The following is a 22,005-nucleotide window of genomic DNA, read 5'->3' on the forward strand; positions in this document are numbered from 1 at the left end:
CACGGTCTTTTAGAATACATAGAGGTTTATTATGGGAGAGATACTAAAGATAAAGATAAAGAGGTAGGTTATAGTTAAATCAGGAGACTAATACTGAATGAGGAATTCAAGGGAGATAAACATATAAAACTAGATAAAGGGAAAGAGTAATTAAAATAAAGAAAGACCTCAAGACGGGTGTTAGTCTTGGTGTCCTAGCTCTCTACTGGCAAGCGGGTGTCACAAACCCGTGCGGGAGAGAGAGAGAGAGACACAGAAACGAAGGAACGCCCTCCGAAAGGATTGCGTTCCTCTATCATGTGACAAATGCCTCATTATTTATTTGAATATACCCGACGCTCTTCTAAATTTGTACTCAAAGGTTTCTCTGATACTTCTTCCACATCAGCATCCCACAACTCTCCTTCTTTAGCTTTTGGAAGTTTCGAGTTATCAATTCCGGCGTCTCCAGCTCTCCGGCCACCCCCACCAATAATTGCTTCGATCAGTATTTTTTCTAGTCTGGAGTTGGTTTTAGAAAATAAAAACTTGTTTTCGATAGCTCAAGACGAAGCTCACTTTGAAAATGGAATCTCAAAGAAGCAACTCCAGAAAAATGCAAAAATATATGTAAGCAATGCTGTCGGTACCGAGTAATACATGAACTGGAAAAATCAGCATTTGAAGGAAGCACTATTGTAAACTCACAATTTGGAAACTTGAGTAAAAATGAATACTGACGCCTCCGATGCTGAGGTAAAAATATAAAATAACATAATGGACAATGTATGCACAGTATGACAATCTTCCGAGTGGTTGCCAAGAAGGATGAGACATAAAATTTTCAATAGGTCCTGGAAACGGAAAATTTGATACATTTATCTGTATCAAGTTCATTGAAAGCCTTACCTCCCCATCCCATATGATTTGCAACAATCACCCAGGAGACTGCTATGGCCCAGCCTATCCGAGAGAAGTTATAATAGGAAGCACGGATGAAGATACTGAAGAAAAAACTGTTCCTAATCAATCTGTATCCCCTTTCTTACCTCCACAGTATTCCTCTATCATAATCATAACTTGAAAATATACACATCATAGCTATTCCAAAAGCAATGAGCCATCCAGTTATCGATAACGCCCAATTCAAACGAACCTTCCGTTTTCCATAGGTTGCAAGGAAGTATCCAACTAAGATTCCGATGAAATATGGGGTACCACGAATCCATGGTTTATCATAGATAATGTCGTAAAAGTATGTTTTGTCTCTTGAAAATGGATATTTGCAAAGAGAAAACTATTAATCTCGATACTAACCCATCTCCAAAAAAGTCAGCAGGCAAATCATAAGTACCAAACAGAACGTAAACTGCGACTACACTACCAACTATTGCTGCAACCAGAAGAGCTGTCCCAACAGCAAATGAAAAATACAATCCAATCAAAAATATTGGAGCAACTAGGTACAATTGGGTATCTACACCAAGATACCAGGTGATACCGTAACATTGATTCGCGTTTGGAAACAAATTATTGATATAAAGCATGTTCTGCCACCAGTACTGAGCACAAACATCCGCTTGCGGGTTTAGTTGGTCTGAAATAAACAGCAATAACAGAATGTGAGCTAAGGATAAATCCGAGATTGTATTTTAAAAACTTACTCATCTGAGAAGCTACACCAGGACCTTGAATATAATATCCATAAACCACTAAGAATCCGATAAACACCATCAATGGCGGAGTCAAGCGAAGGTACCTGTGAACGTAAAAAAGAATCCAAGTCACTGGACTCTTGATTTGAGATAGCTTTGGTCTTGTCTTGAAGAAAAGATAAGCGACGACGATTCCAGATAACAAGAAGAAAGTGTCGACTGAGAAAAAAGCGCTCAAGACCAAGTGGTTCCAGAAACGACCAGTGAATGGGAGAACCGAAAGAACTTGATCTAAAAAAGAAAAGCCTCAAAAAGATTTAAAGATGCCATTTTCGACTCACCTGGCATCATCAAATATGAAAATGTGTGTCCTGTGATCACCCAGAGTATTGACAGAAAGCGAATACAATCCAAACATTTGATGAATCCAGGCTTCTGTTCCTTCACCGATAAGAGTAAACCAGCATTTGTCCACATTGAGAATGCCATAGCCATTTGAAGTAATTTCCCATCTTTCCTCACTACATCCTCTTTTTTCATAGTGTCTTTCAGATAATCAGCCAACGTAGTAACGACAACAATAGATACCATTACTGCCATGAAAGATGTGAACCCCCAGAATGCGGGTGTTTTTTTGACTGGATACTTTGAACAAAACGCACCACAGGCGGTGAATGGTTGATTTGAAATCTGATTGTAGACTGTCGGAAGATCATCTTGTGAACAAGAATATGGCATACAGACTGCACCGCGGATGGCGGTGGAAGTGGGTTCACCATCAGACATTTGACATGTGGCATTCTATTTAAAAAATCATAAAATATATATATAAAGGTGACACTCTGAAAAAGGATGAAAATGATAGAAAACCTACTTTTCCCGGGAACAAGATCATGTAGCAGTAATTTGTCTCATATTTCTCGCCGCTAATCCTTTCACATTCTTGATAAGACCCATCCCATAACAGGGGTACTTGAAAAATTCCACTCGCTGGGAATTTCCCCCATGCATCGTATTCTGAAAATAAATTATATAAAACTTTTGAAATTGTTTCGCAAAGAAAGAAGAAAACTTGAAGAACAAGTTTGAAACCGTTCCGAAACTCTTACGTTCAACTGCGTAAAGGTTGTCTTCTATAATCTTTTCTTCGCCTTTTGTACAATTTTTCCCTGTCAAGCAGTTATTCGACACCTCTGCTACCAGTTTCAGAGAGTTCAGCCATGTTTCTGTGTCGTTTGCACATTGAGCACTCACTCCAGTGACGTTTGAAGTTAAAAAGACCTCCTGAATCAAAAAAGATGTGATGAACAGAAAATGCTGAAACTAACCTTCCATGATTGTCCAGCGACTAGAGTGAACAAGAAAAAGAAAAAAGAAAATGTTAAAATAATCATACTTCAATTTTCTGACCATGAAACTTTACGATCTTTGTGTTTTAAATATGCACTCATAGTTATCAGAGTAGACGGGGGAGAGTAATGATTTTTTTCATTCATAGTGAGTTTCTTAATCATTAGTCTAACCGATAAGGCCTGGAAAATGTAGTCATTCTCGAATTTTTTTGTGTTCCAAATACGAAAATAAGAGGAGGAATCACTAGTGGTATAGTATCCGGGTAGAGTGACTTTGACCCTCGGAAGTGGAAACATGTTTAAAATTATTCAACGTGAGGTTGACAAAAAAGTTTTAATGTAGCATCCCGATAATCTGAAATGTATGATTTCATTGTGATCAAAAATTAAATTAAAACAGAACACGTGTTCTATTTTCAGAACCATAAAGTGATGTGATTTTTCGCATATATTCAATTACAGATCAGAAGAATATGAAACTCGCAAGATACTACGAATTACGGATCAGGACTGATCTGTTCCAAAAATAATGAGGCGAACTTCGTTTGTGGTGAACGATAAGACATTATTGAAGAAATCAGTTTATAAAAATAATCCAAACTAGAAACACATTTCTGCTACACACGAATTGTCAACTTATCCTTATTTCCAACATCCCACAGACCTCCTTCTGGCGTTCCTTCATGTGAGTTAATTCTTTTTTGAACTGGACTATCGCCAACTTTCCCAGATGTTTGCCGGACACCCACGCCAATAACTGCCTCAATAAGCATTTTTTCCAGTCTGCAAACGTCATTATTTGTAGTATGATACCTCTTATCAGGACTCACTTCAAAAACGGAATTTCAAAGAAGCAGCTCCAAAAAAATGCAAAAATATAAGACATCACTGTTGCCGGTATTGAGTAATACATAAACTGAAATTAGTCAATTTCAAGAATGACTCGACACTTTATGTGAAACTCACAATTTGAAAACTGGAATAGAAGTGTACACTGACCCCTGAAACGCTTACATACCAGTACAACACCATCAAGTGAACAATATAAGCACAGTAGGACAATCTACCGAATGGTTGCCAAATGGGGTGTGACATGAAGTTGTCAATAGGTCCTTTAAGTTGAATAAGAACATACTATCACCAGAAGACTACTGTACCTCCCCATCCCATATGATTAGCAACAATAACCCAAGAGACTGCTATGGCCCAGGCTATCCGTGAGAAGTTATAGTATGAAGCACGAATAAAGACACTGAATCGAAAAAATCTTTCAGATTGTCTATTCTCACACCTACCTCCAGTATATTCTCTTATCATAGTCGTAGGTAGAGAAAAGACACATGACAGCTATTCCGAAGGCAATGAGCCATCCAGTTACGGAAAGTGCCCAGTTCAAACGAATTTTTCGTCTTCCGTAGGTAGCAATGATGTACCCAATAAAAAGACCGATGAAATATGGGGTACAACGAACCCACGGTTTGTCATAAACAACATTGTAGAAATGGGAAACGTCTCTACAAAAAAAAAGAATTAAAAAAAAAGTCTAGTGTCTTGATGCTCACCCAACTCCAAAAAAGTCTGCTGGTAAATCATATACGCTGAACAAAATATACACAGTAATTACACTTCCAACGATTGCTGAAACTAGAAGAGCAGTCCCAGCAGCAAATGAGAAATACAATCCAATCAAAAACACTGGAGCAATCAGATACAGTTGAGTATCCACACCAAGGTACCACGTGATACCGTAGCATTGGTCTTTACCAGACCCTAAATTGTTGATGTACAGCATATTCTTCCACCAGTTCACGGAGCAACTATCAACCTTTGGGAGCAGTCTATCTGAAAAATTAGATCAACTTCTTGAAAACGAGGAGGATTCAGTAAAACTCACTCAATTGAGAAGCAACTTCAGGACCTTGAATATAATACCCGTAGACTACAAAAAATCCAATGAAGAACATCAATGGTGGAGTGAGCCGAAGATACCGATGAACATAAAATAAGATCCAAGTAACGGGTCTCTTGACTTGAGATGGTTTCAGTCTGGTCTTGAAGAATAAATATGAGACCACAATTCCAGATAACAGAAAGAAAGTGTCAACAGCATAGAATGCATTTGTGATGAAATGATTCCAAAATCTGGTGGTGAATGGAAGGATTGTGAGAACTTGATCAGGAACGACTATATATTTGAATGAGTGTCCTGTGACTACCCATAACATTGACAACAATCTGATGCAGTCGAGACATTTGATGAATCCAGGCTTCTGTTCCTTCACAGACAAGAGTAATTCAGCATTTGTCCACATTGAGAATGCCATAGCCATTTGAAGTAATTTCCCATCTTTCCTAACTTCATCCTCTTTTTTCAAAGTGTCTTTCAGATAATCAATCAATGTAGAAATCAACACAATAGCCGTCATAACTGCCATGAAAGCTGTGAATTCCCAGAATACGGCGGTCTTTTTGACTGGATACTTTGAACAAAATGCAGCACAGGCAGTAAATGGTTGATTGGAAATCTGATTGTAGACTGTCGGAAGATCTTCTTGAGAACAAGAATACGGCATACAGACTGCACCACGTAGGTAGATAGAATTGGGCCTACCATTTGACATGTGGCACGTTGCATTCTTAAAGCTTTGTTTGATGACATTTGTTAGTGAAAGAGATACTCACTTTTCCAGGAAACAGAACCATGTAACAGTAATTAGTCTCATATTTTTGTCCATTTATCCTTTCACATTCCTGATAAGATCCTTCCATCAACAGGGGAGCTTGAAAAATTGCGGTAAGAGGAATTTTCCCCCAAGCATCATACTCTGAGATACAGTTGATAATAAATATGGTTGTTTCAGATTCACTCACGTTCAACTGCATAAAAATTATCTTCAATAATCTTTTCTTCTTCTTTTGTACAGTTCTTCTCAATCAGACATTTCACAGACACCTCTTCCGCTAGCTTCAGAGAATTCTGCCATGTTTCTGTGTCGTTTGCACATTGCGAACTCACTCCAGTGATTTTTTGAAATTGATCCTGAACACACAAAGTTCGATATTCTTTTTCCAAGAATAGAAACTGAATTACCTTCCAAGCCTGTCCGGAGGTTTTGCTCAAAATAACTGCTAAAATGAATAGAATAAAAATGTTCATAGCTCTGTGTTTTCACATCATCAATCAACTGTTTATATATATACCTGCGCTTATCACAGACAGGAAAATCGGAAACTGGAAGATTTTAAAGATTATGATTAGACTGATAAGAAGAGATCAGTTGAAGCACAAAGCGAAATTTCCATTTCAACAATAAGAAGCTGTTGTTGAGTTTTGTATGATCATTAGTGGACTCTATCGGCGTGTCCAATGTCCATTGATGCGAACGTTGTAGAGCTTTAAAATATCTCATCTTTCCGAACGTCTTCTGAAATTTATTTGAAAATATCTCGATTTTGTGGTTTGCAGTCACATTTTGATCATAATTTTTTTTCGATTTGTTTTCAGTTTTCATTCATCAGTTGACTTTGTGTGCGTTTCGACGCCATTGTTAATGTATAGTTTTGTTCAAAATAATTTATTTAAGAGTTTGAAATATTACATTTAAAATGAAATTTACAATTTTATAATACATCTCTCCAATATCTATACTCGTAACGTTTCTCTGTTCTGCTCTTCCACATTTGTACTCCAAGGTTTCTCTGATACTTCTTCCACATCAGCATCCCACAACTCTCCTTCTTTAGCTTTTGGAATTTTTGTCTTCAACGTCAACTTGTTCTCGATTCTACTGTCCCCAACTCTACCAGTTGATTGTTGTGTACCCGCGCCAATAATCGCCTCGATCATCATTTTTTCAAGTCTCAAATGTTCCTTATTTTCAGCTGATACTTGTGATGAAAACTCACTTTAAAACTGGAATTTCGAAGAAACAACTCCAGAAGAATGCAAAAATGTAGGATAATAGTGTAGTAGGAACCGAGTAATACATAAACTGAAAAATATTAAAATTAAGAAAACCCATTGTCATCTCAGGTAACTTACAATTTGAAAGCTGGAATAAAAATGCATACTGACATCTCCGATGCTCAAGTAAACATACAATACTACCAAATGAACTATGAAAGCACAGTATGATAGCCTTCCAAATGGCTGCCAGATAGGATGGGACATGAAATTGTCAATCGGACCTGGAATTGAAAGTCACAGTGAGAAAAATAAATTGTTGGAATACTTTACCTCCCCATCCCATATGATTAGCAACAATGACCCATGATACTGCAATGGACCAAGCAATCCGAGAGAAGTTGTAGTAGGAGGCTCGAATGAAGACACTGAAATTATTACTTCATCTCTATATTTTTATTTCACACCCACCTCCAATATATTCTCTTATCATAATCGTATGTAGAGAAAAGACACATGACGGCAATTCCGAAGGCAATGAGCCATCCAGTTACGGAAAGTGCCCAGTTCAAACGGATCTTCCGTTTTCCGTAGGTAGCAATGATGTACCCAACGAAGAGCCCCATTAAATATGGAGTACCGCGCACCCATGGTTTGTCATAGATAAGGTCGTAGAAGTTTGTGCTGTCTCTGAAAATAAGTCATTTGGAAAATTCATTTCATGTCAATTTTTGTTTGATTATGCATTTTTTTTCATATCAATACTTACCCATTTCCAAAAAAGTCGGCTGGCAAGTCATTGACACTAAACAAAATATACACAGTTATGATACTTCCCACAATCGCGGCAGTTAACAACGCGGTTCCAGCAGCAAATGAGAAATACAATCCAATCAAAAATATTGGAGCAATCAGGTACATCTGCGTATCCACACCAAGATACCACGAGATAGCGTAGCATTGCTTTGCATCAGGACCCAAATTGTTGATATACAGAACGTTTTTCCACCAATACTTGATACAAGTGTCGACCTCTGGATTCATCTGGTCTGAAAAAAAGTATAATTTATTCGAATTTGAAATAAAAACTCTTTGATATCTGAAAACTCACTTAATATAGAAGCTACACCAGGACCTTGAATATAATACCCGTAGACTACGAAAAATCCAATAAAAATCATAAATGGCGGAGTCAGCCGAAGGTATCTGTGAACATAAAAAAGAATCCAAGTCACGGGACTCTTGATTTGAGATGGTTTCGGTCGTGTCTTAAAAAAAAGATAAGCGACGACGATTCCGGATAATAAGAAGAAAGTGTCGACGGAGAAGAAGGCGCTCATAATCAAATGATTCCAGAAGCGACCGGTAAATGGAAGGAGTCCGAGGAGCTGATCTGAAAAATGATATTTTTGAATTTTCTAGTTGTTTTGTGTGATTGTTCTCTGATTTTCTATTTACCTGGCACCATCAAATGCTGAAATGTGTGTCCCGTTACTACCCACAACATTGACAAGAACCTGATGCAGTCAAGACATTTGATGAATCCGGGCTTCTGTTCCTTCACGGATAAGAGTAAACTTGCATTTGTCCACATCGAGAATGCCATAGCCATTTGAAGCAATTTCCCATCTTTCCTCACTTCATCCTCTTTTTTCAAAGTGTCTTTCAGATAATCAGCCAACGTAGTAACCACAACAATAGCCACCATTACTGCCATGAAAGTTGTGAACCCCCAGAATGCAGGTGTCTTTTTGACTGGATACTTTGAACAAAACGTTCCGCAAGCAGTAAATGGTTGATCAGAAATTTGATTATAGACGGCTGGAAGATCCTCTTGAGAACAAGAATACGGCATGCAAACAGCTCTACGCAGAAAGAGCGAAGAAGTGGGTTCACCGTTCGACATGAGGCATGTCGCATTCTGTAAATTAGATTAAAAACTTTCCGAGTTTGATAAGATTCATCTCAGAAACTTACTTTTCCCGGGAACAAAATCATATAGCAGTAATTTGTCTCATATTTCTGTCCACTGATCCTCTCACACTCTTGATATGAACCATCCCATAAGATGGAGATTTGGAAGAGTCCAGTCAAGGGGATTTTTCCCCATGCGTCGTATTCTGAGAAATACTTTTTTTGAAAGCTTTTTCGAGTTAATAAAAAACTAACGCTCAACTGCGTAAAAGTTCTTTTCAATAATTTTTTCTTCCGCTTTTGTACACTTCTTCTCAATTAAACATTTTGCAGACACCTCTGCCACCAGCTTCAAAGATTTCTGCCAGCTTTCCGTGTCACTTGCACATTGAGCGCTCACTCCAGTAATTTTTGAAGTGAGAAATATATCCTGAATATCAAAAATAAATAATTAGGAGAACATGAAAATTTTACTACAATTTTGATTTAAACTCACCTTCCAAGATTGCCCAGCCGCAGTATGGAAAAGAAATAAGAAGGAAACAAACGTTAAAAGTTTCATTTTCGTTTTCTGAATACAAAATGCTATCAATCATTGAGTGTTATATATGTACTTATTGTTATCAGGGAAGGTGTGAGAGTGACGATTTTCTCATTCACAGAGCGATTGTGAATCATTTGTCTAACTGATAAGCCTGGAAAATGAAATCATTTCTCTCATTTTTCGGTCAAAATACGGAAAAAAAGTGAAGAACCTGATGGTCTTTTATCCGGAATGAGCGAGCTTGACATTTCGAAGCAGAGAACTAATGATGAGAGAACAATATCCAACTTTCCAACAACTCGTTTTCACTTTTTAAGTTTATTAGAATTGATGAAAAACTACCAATTCCAACTTTGGAAGTTTTTTATTCGGATATCGAAGAGTTTTTTTTATTGTACGCTCATGCTGATAGTAAATAGTTACAGTTATTCAGGAAGCAATTTTAGTTATTTCGAATATTCCGGGCATTCGGTCTTAAAAATTGTGCTCCCAACCAAATTGAATGTAGTTTTCTCTCTCCACAGAATCTTTTTCTGACCGAAATTTTCATTTTTCTGACTTTAATCCATAAATCACTCTATTTGATCCTAACCGTTTGTTATCTTTTTCTGTCCAAAATTTGCACAAACCTCAAACTGATAAGATCAATTTGTTCCTTTGTGCACAGATCAAACCAACCTACGATTCTCTTTTCCCATGTATATCATTGTTTGCTTCCATCTGGTCAATGAACTAATTGGAAACGTTTTGAAAATTTTAATGTATGGATAAATTACTTAAAACTTTCGAGAAAATGTTTATTGTATTTTAGATCAAAACGACCCGGAGTCTGTAGACAGATGACCTCATTGCTGTCTTAGTTACTCATTCCATTACCACCCGGTCAAAATAAAACGCTTCAGAGTTCTTCTTGCCAAAACTTGAAATTTTGGCTGAGGCTATCTTATTGTAATTCTGACCAGTTTCTCAACAAACTTTCTGTTCACCTGAATGACCAAGTGGTCTGCTTTCCTTTTCATGTCTCGATTTCATATTTTCCTAAAACAATTGTACCTGCTTTGAGATATAACGGAGAATCTTTAAAAATTAGAAAGTTTTTAAGAGATCCGTCGATGCGATATTCGTTGTTTCACGGATGGAACGAAGAAGGAAAATTGGGTCATTGGGAATCCGGCCCGTAGGGTCATTTCGGACGGAAAACGGAGAAGCAGAGCGGTTTTGTGTTGGTGGAAAACTCTTGTATTCTCTCTGCAACTGAAAATGGCGAGTTTTTTTTTTGAAATTGGAATTCTCGGTTTTGTTATTTGATTTAATGATCGGAAGTATTCTGTTGGGTTCTATTAAAAGTTTTTGAATATTTTGAGACTTCCTGTTTGTTTAATAACCTTAAAAAAACTTATTTCTTAAGCTTAAAATATTTTGCAAAAGAAACCTTATCGCTTTTCCGAATCTCTAGACATATTCCGTCATTAAATTTACAAAATGTTTTTCACGGACCATACACATAAAAAATTTCAGCATGTCCGCTATTTTCCTATCAAAAAAACGCAACTTTTTTTCCTGAAATTAAGATGAAGATTGATGGAATCAAAAAGAATTCCGGTTTTTGGTCTTTTAAAACATAGAAAAAATAGAAAAAGACATGGAGATGGAAATGAAAAGATTCGGAAATTAGATATTCGAAACATTTTCAAATTTTCAAAACGTAGAGCTAGGTGGCCAAACTGTGAGAGCAAAAGTATTTTTATTTCAAAACAAGCAAGCGGAAAGTGAATTTTGTAAATCAATGTTCGTGCAGCACCAACGCTTGTAGCAATTTTAGACAAATGAGAATTCTCATTTCTTCCGATTTTTGATTTCCATATTCCAATCATAATTTTCAATCAAAAATTTATGAATATAGATTCATCGCCGTTTTTTCGTTCAAATCTCTCCTTTTTTGCCTATTCCATCTTTAAAGACTAGATACATTATGATGATTTTAGAGATTTGACTACATGAATTAAATCATATTCTTTTATTTCTCTATCTTCCGATAGATTTATAAAAAAATATTAAAATTCTGAAGGAATAAGGAGGAAGAACTTTTATCTTTATTTCCGATCTCAAAATAAATAGGATGTCTTTCAGATCGCCAGACTGTGTCATCATTTGGAAATGGTTGGACATGCCAAACACTCGGCACCTGTCTTGATTATATTGTTAGTTTTTGGGATTGCAGTTTTAGTAATCAGGTTTACGGTGAGTTTTGGCTAAGTGTCAGTGTTGTTTCAATTGATTTTATCTTATTTTTATTTCAACCGAGAATCTCTCTCTTCCAGCAAGTGTACATAGACAACCGAGTCTTCCGACAAAAGGATTTCCTTCAGACACTGAATAACTTATCAGCTCAGGTAATCCATAACAAAAACAATGAATTTTATTTCTGTAAGAAGTTTAGATTCCATTCGAAAAGATACACAATGACTATGAGTTCAAAGAGTTCTCCAATGTACTGAAGTCAATGCCGAAAGCGCCCTACCTGATTTTGGTCAGTTTCAGTTTTAAATTTGATTATCCTCTATCATTTCTTTTAATAAATAGGAAGTGATATACAATTTCTGTGTGGATGAAAGTGTAAAAGTGTTTTTAGACTTTTAAAATATTGTACACAGATAAATTGAAGCTAAAGCCAAAATTATTAAATCACAAATAACTCCTCATTCAGAAAATAAAATTATTTTCCTAATCCTCTATTTTTTCAATCTATCTCTTTCCCGTCAATGTTAAAAAGACCTGCAAAATCTATCACGAAATTGCATAGATTCAATTAGAGATATCTGGAAAAAAAGCGGATTCAGTTGTGAATCGGCCAGTTTGGATTGTTACAATCGTCCGTGATACAAACAGACAGAGAGAATCGATTCGAGAGAATGCGTGTAACAGACCTGCTAACAAAACATCCAAATTCATTCAATAATGTGTTTAAGTTCCGTTATTTTTTCCAGTATGACTCCTCCAATGTTGACGTTGTCCTCAATCATATTTGCAATCTCAAATTCATTCCCAACACCTTATCTCGACTGGTTGCCGTTGCTTTTGATGAACAAGCGGAGCTCATACTCCGACAAAAACATCCGATGATCCCAAATGTTCTTATTGATTTAAAACCTTTGGTGGACTCTTTGCACCCCCAGAAACAGAATCGTGGATACCTAATTTACACTTTGGCATTGGTGGTGCACTCTAAGATCTGTGCTAGTCTAGCTCTTCAAGGAATAGACTTCTGGTCCATGCATCAGGTGGGGTATTTCTTAAAGGAAACATTTCAAACGGCATCATTAGATAGTTTAGGACACACTGTGGACTCAGAACTTTGATATGATGAATGTGGAGGATAGATATCCAGATGCCAACATGTTGTTTGATACAATTGGGAATGAGGTATGGGGTGTTTGAACGCTCAATTAATCAAACATTTCAATTCAGAATCCTCTTTATCATAGAATGAGAGACTGGGTGTGTGGCGCCACGTTTTTCGTTAGAGGAAATCCGACAACATTTCAATTTTTCAGTCAGGTGAGTTTATATCTGTTTGTGATTCATAACCACTCTTTTTTGATTTAAGGTTGAATCTTTTATGCTCTCCTATCAAAGTCCCGACTCATCCATTATGACCTATCTTTGTGGCCACCATCACTACAAATGCGAGTTCCTTCCGCAGTGGATGGTGTCTTCATTCAACTATTTCGAAGGACCGCGCGACAACGTTCCTGTTCTGATTCAGCTAGATGGTGGCAAGAAAACCGGAGAGACTAAAATGGATGTGTTGAGAAGAGGTCATTTCGTGTTTCGGCATGAAAATGGAACGTGTGATGAGAGATCTTTTCACAAGTTGAGGTGAGTTGGGAGCACAGAGCTAGAATGAAGTTTACACGGTTTTGTTTCAGAGAATTCGTCAAGTTTGGTTTCCCGGATGTCATCAGAAAAGATGGGTCACTAAAAGAAAATTGGTTTTCAAAAACCATCTACTTTTTCAAAAACCTGTTTAACATTGACCCATGGAACCGAAAGTTCTACTTGACTATTCATCAGACACTGATCTAACAAGTTTCTCAATCTGTACACTTTTTTTATTGCTTTATTATAAATTTCGGGTTACTCAATAGTAAATTTTTATGTACAATAAATAATTTATTCATTTGTTATCGTTTCTATTATGAACAGTCAATGGGAATCCAAGTGAACTTTTCATAATCAACTCGGGCAGTATTTTATTATCCTCGAATTCTTTGCTGGCAGTCACTCTGTATTTTCGGAAGAGCCAAGAGATCACTGCTTTCTCTTCCATCATTGCGAACTTCTGACCGATGCAATTTCGAGGACCAGCACTGAAAGGAACATCTGCATAGGCATGCCGGGTACTAATCTTCTCTTCGGAAAAGTTTTCAGGGTTGTAAGTGTTTGGGTTCTCGAATAGAAGTGGGTTACGTTGTAGGATCAGAGGGACCACTATTATACGGACACCTTTAGGGAAGAAATCGCCATCTGAAAATGAAAAAGTAGAAATATTGATTTTGCAAACGGGGGAAACTCACTGATAACTGTATCTTTCTCCACTCTCCTTCCAAAAAATGGTACCGATGGGAACATTCTCAACGATTCTTTCAGACATTTTTCCAAATATTTCATCTGTTTCAAATCCTCATTTGTACAATCTCTATCAGATGTTCCAAATATTCTATCCACTTCCTCAATAACCTTCTCCTGAATTTCCGGATTATGTGCGAGGCACCAAAGCGTCCAACCAATAGATGCAGCTGTGGTGTCGTGACCTGACAACACCAAACCTTGAAAATCTCTTTGGTTAGAACTAAACTCGCCTTCAAACATGAACGTGTCCACTTCCTCTCGAATATCCTCTTCATTCATCAATCCCTCACTTCTCAACTGAAGTAACAAATCAAGAAAAGCCATACTTCTCTTGTCTTTTTTCTCAGCTCCTAACTGAAACTGTTGATATTCCTCCCATTTTTCCTCAATTACATTCTTTGTGAAATCAGTGACAACTTTCAAGTGACGATCATATTCGGATCCGTATCCAGTGAGATACCATAACGGTTTTAGTTTCAGCCAGGGGTAAATAATCCAAAGAAACGCAATTTCACTTAGTCGATGGACGGATTTCACGTAAGGATGGTCATGGTTGTTTTGAGCATTCACAGTAGCACCCATTGATGTTTCACAAATGATATCGAGCGCCATTCGTTTGATAAATGGAAATAAGTCAACTTCTTTTCCACTCTCAGCGTGAGGTTTCAATTGTTCAAGGAAGACCTGAAAGAGGACATCCGTATAAACAACTACACAGATAGACAACTTTTGCTTGATAGTCATGAACACACAAGAAATCGTTGAGCACTTTGAAATGAAAGGCCGGAGTGAGCATTTTCCGACGTTGGCGCCATTTGTCTCCTGAAAATATCTTATTGTTAGCGAAGGAAAATATCTCCCTGTTAGTGTCTGATTTTCTATGACATCATATTAATTTGTTTTTAGAAAACACTTGAGAAAAAAACTTAAAACATTTTTTGAATTCAAGTTCAGGCTGTAGTGGGTTGTCTAGATCCTTGAGTTAAAAAACACTACTAAAATTTGGGCTTTAGAGACAGTTCAGTACTAAAAAAAACAAGATGAGATGGCTCAGATAATTCTAGGCCACCACATGCCATTTCAAAGAAACCAACTTTATCAGCCAACTACACAATTTTCCAACCACTGATAAGACAATAAAAACACTAAACTTTGAAAATCTATTACCTGTTGATGTTAATAATCCAGTTCCAAGCCACGGAAACAGAATATCATATTCATTTGCCTTCGTGATCACCTCCGTCGACTCCAGAATCTCTTTCGCATACGCTGGATTCACAACAGCCAACATAGGGACCGGACCAACCCACAGCCTTACAATACCACATCCCTTGTTACAATAGAATACAGCAAGTTGCATAACTTTTACAGTGAGTTGAGAAATGTTGAATATGTTGACCATGTACAAATTTCCTACAAGAGGAAAAGCCAAGGGACCTTCGAATTTCCGAAGGTAGTGATAGATGCGAAGACGGTCTCGAACAGCTTCATAGATTAGTTTATAGTAGAAAATAATGAGTCCAGTGAAGAATATTATAGCCAAGGTAAGAAGTTGCATGTTGCCTCAAATAATTAGATGCAATGAAACAAATAAACTAAAAAAGTGACCTATATAACAAATGTTTTTATGAATGCACACTCTAGTATCTGCTACCTTTCTTATCGAAGACTACACATGCCGTACACACATGTGATACATTCTTTTTCAGTTGTTTTGTTTTATTAGAAGTGGAAATTAGCGGGTGGAAAGAGATGACAGTTTTAATAAGTGGCCAAGAAAAGTACGTTTCACTTCAAATCGGAAGTGAAAAATGTTGGGAGGTATGTTTTTGTGAATTTTCTACGAGCGTGAGAAAGAAAACATGAGTGATTAATCAGCAAGATGTTTGGTCTTTCGATACTTTGCGATTATTAGATTCGAGCAGCTCATTGCCCTCAATCAAAACATTTTACATGTTTTTGGTTTCTTTTTTTTTGCCGATTAACCAAATGGGCTGGATTTTCGAAAATCGACTAATTTCCTGGTCCTTCCTCTACAAGCAAGGCCGTATGAAGACGCGAAAATTTTCCATAACTGGTAACTCTAATATAAAATTGCTCCACAGCCTATTTGGAAATTCAAACCCATTCTTTTCTGTTGTCTTTCAAGATACCAGTCGGTTCACGTCGCCTAACGGCGACTAAACCTCCTTTTCTACACCACCCTTCTGGGTGTTACAGCGCCTACGGCACTTCTCAAACGGTTGAGACTATCGAAGTCTAAGAATCTCTGCTTTTCTGGAACGATTCCGATTCATTACTCTTTTACTTTTTCTAAATCTGGTGAAGAGAACTTTTTTTCATGTCCTCGAATGGGTTCGAACAAACTAACTACAGTCAACATTGCCTAAATTGCCAGATCTTGCCGGATCTTTCCTGAACACGAAGAGCTTCTTGGCGTGTCGACTTTCTAATGATTTTGAGGGCTGGTAATAGGCCGTCGTTAGCCCGCTGGCGGTCGTTTAGCCGCGTCCGTTCGCCACTCGCATGCCTGCGCTCAGTCGTCCGTAATTGGGACTTGTCGGTCTACCTGTGATGGGAAGAACGCCGCGACTAAAGAAGAGACGACGCTTTGTCGATCGTCTCTCCCTTTTCCCGCTGTCAATTCCCCTCTGCTTTATCAGTGTTTCTGGCTCAGAAGACGTCCATTTGGGAGTTTGGAAGAAAAGTAAGACGGGCATCGCGAGTTGAAAATTTCTGATTTTTTTATCCAACTTTAAAGGAATGTGGGCCCATTTGGATCAACAATGGATCCATCACCTGTGTCCTGAAAACTGCCCGTATCTAATTGTGTTACCGATCAATCTGGAAGGAAAGGAAACGTTTTTAATCCTCGATTTTTTCTTAATCTGATGATAACAAAAAATTTTTCTCGTCGTTTCTTTTTAGAAACCGATTCGTTTTTTTGTGACGTTGATCTCACTGGAAACAAACGGCACGTTCGGATACATCACTTTTTCGAGTCTATCAACAAAAAAAACCAAAAAATCTTTTCTCGCCCCCCGGGATCGGACTAAAAACTAACTGTAGTCAACGTTGCATAACTTGCCAGATCTGACGCGGCGACACGCCGTCCACAACCACGCGGCCGACAGAAAATGCATGCCGGAGAAAGGAAAGAAATGACGAAGTTGAGGCCGACAGTTTCACGCCACTTTTTCCGATTTTCATTCCCCTATGCTTTAACAGTTTTTCTGGCTCAGAAGACGTAATTTTGAGAATTTTGGAGAAAGAAAAAGACGGGCATTGCGAGGGGAAAATTTCTGATTTTTTGGTCCAAGTTCGAAGAAAATCGGTTCAGTAGGAAGGGCGGTAGGGTCGGCGACATACACACATACACACAGAATCTGGTGTTTGTTAATAGTAAAGATATTTATTTATTAAAGTTTGCACTTTTGTTATTTCATCTTTTCGCTTTATTTTTTATTATTAACTACCAATAAAGTACTCCCACTTTTAAAGGGAACAACATATCGAGATTCCTAAAACATTCTTGTGTCTAGACATCCCAAAGAGTTCTGAAAAACGAAGAAGCAAGTATACTTTTATTGAAATAAATTTCTGAGAAACTTTGAAAGTTCAGAAGAGGTTTATGGGGGAATTTTTAATGACGACATATGTAGAATAATGCTGAAATATTGAATATAGACAAATTCATTCCGAAAACCAAATCAAGGAATGAACAGAAAAATGTCAATTGCAAGTTGCCATCGAAATTTGACCTTCTGTGAAACTGCTGGTCTGCTCTGCTCTCCCACTATTATTGCCATGTTTGCAGCATAAAACTGCTTTGAAAAAAGCTGAAATTGCTCCAGATTCTTTTCGATCTGAAACTATTAATCCTCTTACCAAAAACTGCTTTCCGATAGTTTTCAATCACAAGCATTGTCGGAAGCGGATCAATAGGTGGGTAGATTGCAATAGTTATAGTGACAAATCCAGTTAAAAATCCCAAGTCAGAATCCATGATAGGGAACATGAACAGACCGGATACTGGGACATGAAGCAGCATGATGGGGATTGCAGTCTGAAGAAAAAAAAACAATTTTTTTCAAAATTTAAATCTTGGTATCGAATGAGTCACCTGCATAACAAGTGCATAGAATAGTTGACGATGAAGGTTTTTGGTGATGCGACTGACTGAAATGGCTACTTTCAGTTGCTCCTGAATTTTGTAATAGCATCGAGAACCAAAGTAGAATATGGCGGTGAGCGATGTGACCTGAAGATGATAATATATGACATCAGAAAAAGAGTTTGAGGTGCACAAGTTCATACCACAATCATCTCCTCTATTGCTATTCCTATTGCTGGAGTTATATTCAAGTATTTCATTCCTGTTATCTCATTTTTTGGCCAAATAAACGCTGCTATATACACAATTTCTCCCATTTTCAAATCATACGATTCCAGAATACTATGCTCAATCTCCTTTGTTGTTTCTGGTGTTGGCGCAAAGCAAATGCCAACCGTCAGTGCCCAAATGAAAGCAAAAATTGGTGGTATCAAAAGCCAGATGAATAGTTTGAAACCGGTAAATGTGCGGAGTATTGTCGCATGAATGAAAAAAGAGAAGAGTATGATTTACAAAAACTTTCCGAATTACCCATAAATTGCAAGGAATCTGTAAAAGAAATGAATGCCAAAAATTGCCATGCAAAAACCATAACACCCGGTGTAGACCACTAGGAGCCAATAATGAAGTGGCACCGGCAGATAGTCCTCCTCATGGATATCTTTGAAGACCACAAAGACAGAGGATACGGTATGATAAACCTGGGAAACCGAAAAACTAAAACAATGTATCTGACAAACTAACCGGCAGAGATACATTATCCATTATTGAATAGAACATTTGGAAAAACGAGATGTAGACCATCAGGTACTTATAGGTCCCGATTTTTTTGGGTGAGTAGACCAAAATAAGATAGATGAGGATAGAGTTCAAGAAAAAAGAAATTGCAGTGGAAACATGTTGAATACGGTTTTGGATAGACAACCAAGCGGTGGACATTTCGGCTTTCAGAATGAATAGAACTGCCTTCGGATTATTATGAAGATGTGTCTGTTTTTTTTACTTTATACTAGAACGCGAGTCTTGAATAACAATTTATTAAAATCCCACTTCGATTTGCTTCTGTAATTTACAGCTAATGAGCATGGAAACCCACGCATTATGTAAAGGCGAAAATGCAATTCTGGGGCTCAAGGGAAATCAGTCAGTTACAAAAACAAAAGCATAGAATTTATACTTTTGAAATCCGTCAGTGATGTCAGTGATTGTTAAATGTCACTTTGCAGTGGATTTTAGTTTTACGACAAAAGACCCGGAAGTCTATGTGTCTTGGTTTCGGTCCCTCAGCTACAGAGGAATCGCCACCTTTTTTCTTCATTTCACTCAAAAGACCTCACAGTTCAAGATGAGATTCTTTAGATATTGAAGATTTTTGAACATTGTTTTGAAGTTTCGGTGAAAATTCGAATCTTTGAAATTCACGAAAACTGGGGATGACCTATCTGGACGGAGAAAGACCAGGAACAAAACATTCCGCTGACTGGACTTGATACGTACGGTAGATATTTCAACATTGAGAGGTGGATTTTGTGATCTTCAAGATACGAATCTAACGAAGCAATTTCGGAAACAAAGGACACATTTAGGCCTTTCTCAGAAAAAGTATAGATAAAGTTACGGTAGGTTCGATCAGGTTTTGTAATGAATTCAACAGCTTCAGTACTCAACACTGCCAAAACAAGGGTTGTTGGTATACTTTTCAAGGTCCGGGACAGGCTGGGCCGGGCCCGCTCAGCTAAATTAAGGCGCGGATAATTGGCACCAGAATTCAAAATTCAGATTCTTTTCGAACTTTTTGATAAAATCATTAAACAAAATGCTGAAAACTATTTGTTATTTTTTTGAAGCCGGGCCTTCAAACTTTTCCCTTGGTCGGGCCTTGACAAGTATGTTTGTTGGCTTTTTTACTTCATTCCATCACACTGGTTCTTTCAGAGTGAAGGAATCAGAAATCCAAAAATAGAAAGCTCTGTTTGGATACAGGAGGACTATGAAGCTCTGGGCCACAGACATAATTGTTCAATTATCACATTCCCGTGACAGTAATGCAAGAATGCAGATACCGCAGCTGTTCATTCATGCTCTATCTCTGCCCCTCCCACTTCGCTTCCAGTATTCATTTTTTTCATTTGTTTTAGTCTCAGAGATTCATAGAAAAAACATTTATTTCGCCACAAAGAACCGTCTAAAACAGTTAGCATGATCAATGACACGATGAATATCAATATAAGTTTTCTGAAGAGTCCGTATAATTGACATCATTTTGATAACCCGAGTCGCATAATTTTCTATTTTGAGATCATTTTCGTAATAGTCGTGGAGATCAGAAGCCAATTCATCCAGAAATTTTTCGCCAGCGGTCAGAGAAGAACCAGTGAGAATTTTTCCTGAAAGATCATGAATAAAAATGAGAAGTTGAATATTTACGGATTCTTTCTCACCTGCAACACACCAAATCATTTGCCACAACATATAAGCAACCTCTATGAGACTTCCATTCAGACTAGATAGCTTCACTGCCACGTCATCAAAAACTGCAGTGAACAACGGTTGGATTTCTTTATCAACGTCTTCAGCTTCTTTTGGATCCAAATTCATAAGGTTGTTTCGGAATATTTCAATCAAGTAGACTGCTTCGTTTTCAGATATAAAAACTATCTGAAATTCGAAATGAACATTTTTTCTAAAAGCAACTTAATTACCTTTTCTTTGCTAACTTTCTCTCCGAATATCTCCACTGAAATAGACAGAAGCTCCAATCTACCCCAAACATGCCACGTCGTCTTCAGAATCAGCAGTTTCTCTCTTTCTTCTAAATTTCGGAAAAATGAAGAGTACATCAGCCACGTGGCAGCGTCCTTGATTACTCCCAGACGAGTTTTTGTAATTTTTTCAAAGTCAATCTCATCGGCAATCTGAAATTTTAACAAAATTATTTGTGGAATACAGTTTGTCTATACATCTATAAATCTTCGTTTTTGATTCCTTCTTATAAACTTCAGACCTTGTTCCATTTCTCTCAAAGGGGACAATTTAGGTTCGTCAATAGGAAAATTCTGAAAATGTTTTTTTCTCTTTGTTTATTTTTCGAATCAAACGAAACTCACTTTTTGTGCGAAAATTGCTCTTATTTTGCCTATAAAACTTTCAAAATCATACAATGGACCATCGAACATCGATTTTTTGACGGATTCATCTATAACTGGTGGCAAAAAATCTGCCGATGCACCAGGGATTGTAGACGAGATCGGATCTCGATTTTGTTGAATTTCTGAGAAAAATATCTCGAATTTGAAAGTGTAAAGTAACACAAACTCACTTTCCGCACTCATTCCAGATTTCAGACATTTTTGAAACCGACATGACTTACAAAAGTATCTGACAGAACTATCAATATGACAGTTGTTATTTCTTCCTTTACAGATGTATCGTAATCCAGCAATTAGTGATCTTCTGAAAAAACTTTTTTAAAAAACTTTTCTCGTAATTTATATGGATGGTTCAACATTATTGACATTTTAAAAACTGGAAACTACCGTATTTCTTAAAAGATGCTTACCTATAAAAGGCGGCACAGGCTCTACATGACATAACTTTAAAATGATAACCATGAGATGGATATGTACATACTTCACAGGGAATTGGTGCAGGTGGAGAGAGATTCTGAATTAGAAACACTGGTAAAATTTAGAAGATCAATTAGAAACTTACAGGCATCATGACTTCATGGGCCAATAGGCTGGCAACCATGACTTTTTGGTCTCTTAAAATTTATGCGAAGTTGAATAAAATCAAACAAAGATTGTTTACAGTAACGAGGAAGGAGAAAAAATGAACAAATGAATCGTGTAAAATCTCAAAACCAATAGATATAAGGGACAATGAGGCACAATGGTTTCTGTTATCTGGAC

General features: G+C 37.3%; 7 protein-coding genes across 7 annotated transcripts; 1 reads left to right on the forward strand and 6 right to left on the reverse strand.

Moving 5' to 3' along the window:
* Positions 1-314: 314 nt before the first annotated feature.
* GCK72_019710 (uncharacterized protein) lies at positions 315-3,028 on the reverse strand (the record flags this gene model as incomplete). Its single annotated transcript, XM_053733175.1, has 11 exons — positions 315-501; positions 559-644; positions 688-833; positions 889-983; positions 1,029-1,247; positions 1,297-1,576; positions 1,644-1,925; positions 1,976-2,435; positions 2,509-2,651; positions 2,744-2,918; positions 2,963-3,028. The coding sequence occupies 11 exons, from the start codon at positions 3,026-3,028 to the stop codon at positions 315-317; spliced, it is 2,139 nt and encodes a 712-aa protein (XP_053582088.1).
* A 575-nt stretch (positions 3,029-3,603) lies between these two features.
* GCK72_019711 (uncharacterized protein) lies at positions 3,604-6,143 on the reverse strand (the record flags this gene model as incomplete). The annotated part of the gene is made up of 10 exons (XM_053733176.1): positions 3,604-3,769; positions 3,817-3,902; positions 4,001-4,098; positions 4,144-4,238; positions 4,282-4,500; positions 4,549-4,828; positions 4,881-5,622; positions 5,669-5,811; positions 5,858-6,026; positions 6,078-6,143. The coding sequence occupies 10 exons, from the start codon at positions 6,141-6,143 to the stop codon at positions 3,604-3,606; spliced, it is 2,064 nt and encodes a 687-aa protein (XP_053582089.1).
* A 486-nt stretch (positions 6,144-6,629) lies between these two features.
* Positions 6,630-9,366, reverse strand: GCK72_019712 (uncharacterized protein; the record flags this gene model as incomplete). The annotated part of the gene is made up of 11 exons (XM_053733177.1): positions 6,630-6,846; positions 6,893-6,978; positions 7,029-7,174; positions 7,224-7,318; positions 7,362-7,580; positions 7,660-7,939; positions 8,002-8,283; positions 8,349-8,811; positions 8,868-9,010; positions 9,060-9,234; positions 9,301-9,366. 11 exons carry the CDS (start codon positions 9,364-9,366, stop codon positions 6,630-6,632), a joined length of 2,172 nt encoding a protein of 723 aa, XP_053582090.1.
* A 2,139-nt stretch (positions 9,367-11,505) lies between these two features.
* GCK72_019713 (uncharacterized protein) lies at positions 11,506-13,434 on the forward strand (the record flags this gene model as incomplete). The annotated part of the gene is made up of 8 exons (XM_053733178.1): positions 11,506-11,589; positions 11,670-11,741; positions 11,789-11,878; positions 12,336-12,629; positions 12,682-12,771; positions 12,817-12,906; positions 12,956-13,227; positions 13,278-13,434. 8 exons carry the CDS (start codon positions 11,506-11,508, stop codon positions 13,432-13,434), a joined length of 1,149 nt encoding a protein of 382 aa, XP_053582091.1.
* Positions 13,435-13,525: 91 nt separating this feature from the next.
* Positions 13,526-15,538, reverse strand: GCK72_019714 (uncharacterized protein; the record flags this gene model as incomplete). Its single annotated transcript, XM_053733179.1, has 5 exons — positions 13,526-13,875; positions 13,926-14,162; positions 14,211-14,664; positions 14,708-14,802; positions 15,148-15,538. 5 exons carry the CDS (start codon positions 15,536-15,538, stop codon positions 13,526-13,528), a joined length of 1,527 nt encoding a protein of 508 aa, XP_053582092.1.
* Positions 15,539-17,712: 2,174 nt separating this feature from the next.
* Positions 17,713-18,411, reverse strand: GCK72_019715 (uncharacterized protein; the record flags this gene model as incomplete). The annotated part of the gene is made up of 4 exons (XM_053733180.1): positions 17,713-17,819; positions 17,869-18,046; positions 18,104-18,241; positions 18,298-18,411. 4 exons carry the CDS (start codon positions 18,409-18,411, stop codon positions 17,713-17,715), a joined length of 537 nt encoding a protein of 178 aa, XP_053582093.1.
* A 1,846-nt stretch (positions 18,412-20,257) lies between these two features.
* GCK72_019716 (uncharacterized protein) lies at positions 20,258-21,844 on the reverse strand (the record flags this gene model as incomplete). Its single annotated transcript, XM_053733181.1, has 8 exons — positions 20,258-20,481; positions 20,536-20,752; positions 20,797-21,009; positions 21,055-21,150; positions 21,202-21,365; positions 21,414-21,547; positions 21,654-21,757; positions 21,806-21,844. The coding sequence occupies 8 exons, from the start codon at positions 21,842-21,844 to the stop codon at positions 20,258-20,260; spliced, it is 1,191 nt and encodes a 396-aa protein (XP_053582094.1).
* Between the last annotated feature and the right edge of the window lie 161 nt (positions 21,845-22,005).

Source organism: Caenorhabditis remanei, chromosome V (assembly GCF_010183535.1).
Source record: "Caenorhabditis remanei strain PX506 chromosome V, whole genome shotgun sequence".
Lineage (NCBI taxonomy): Eukaryota > Metazoa > Nematoda > Chromadorea > Rhabditida > Rhabditidae > Caenorhabditis > Caenorhabditis remanei.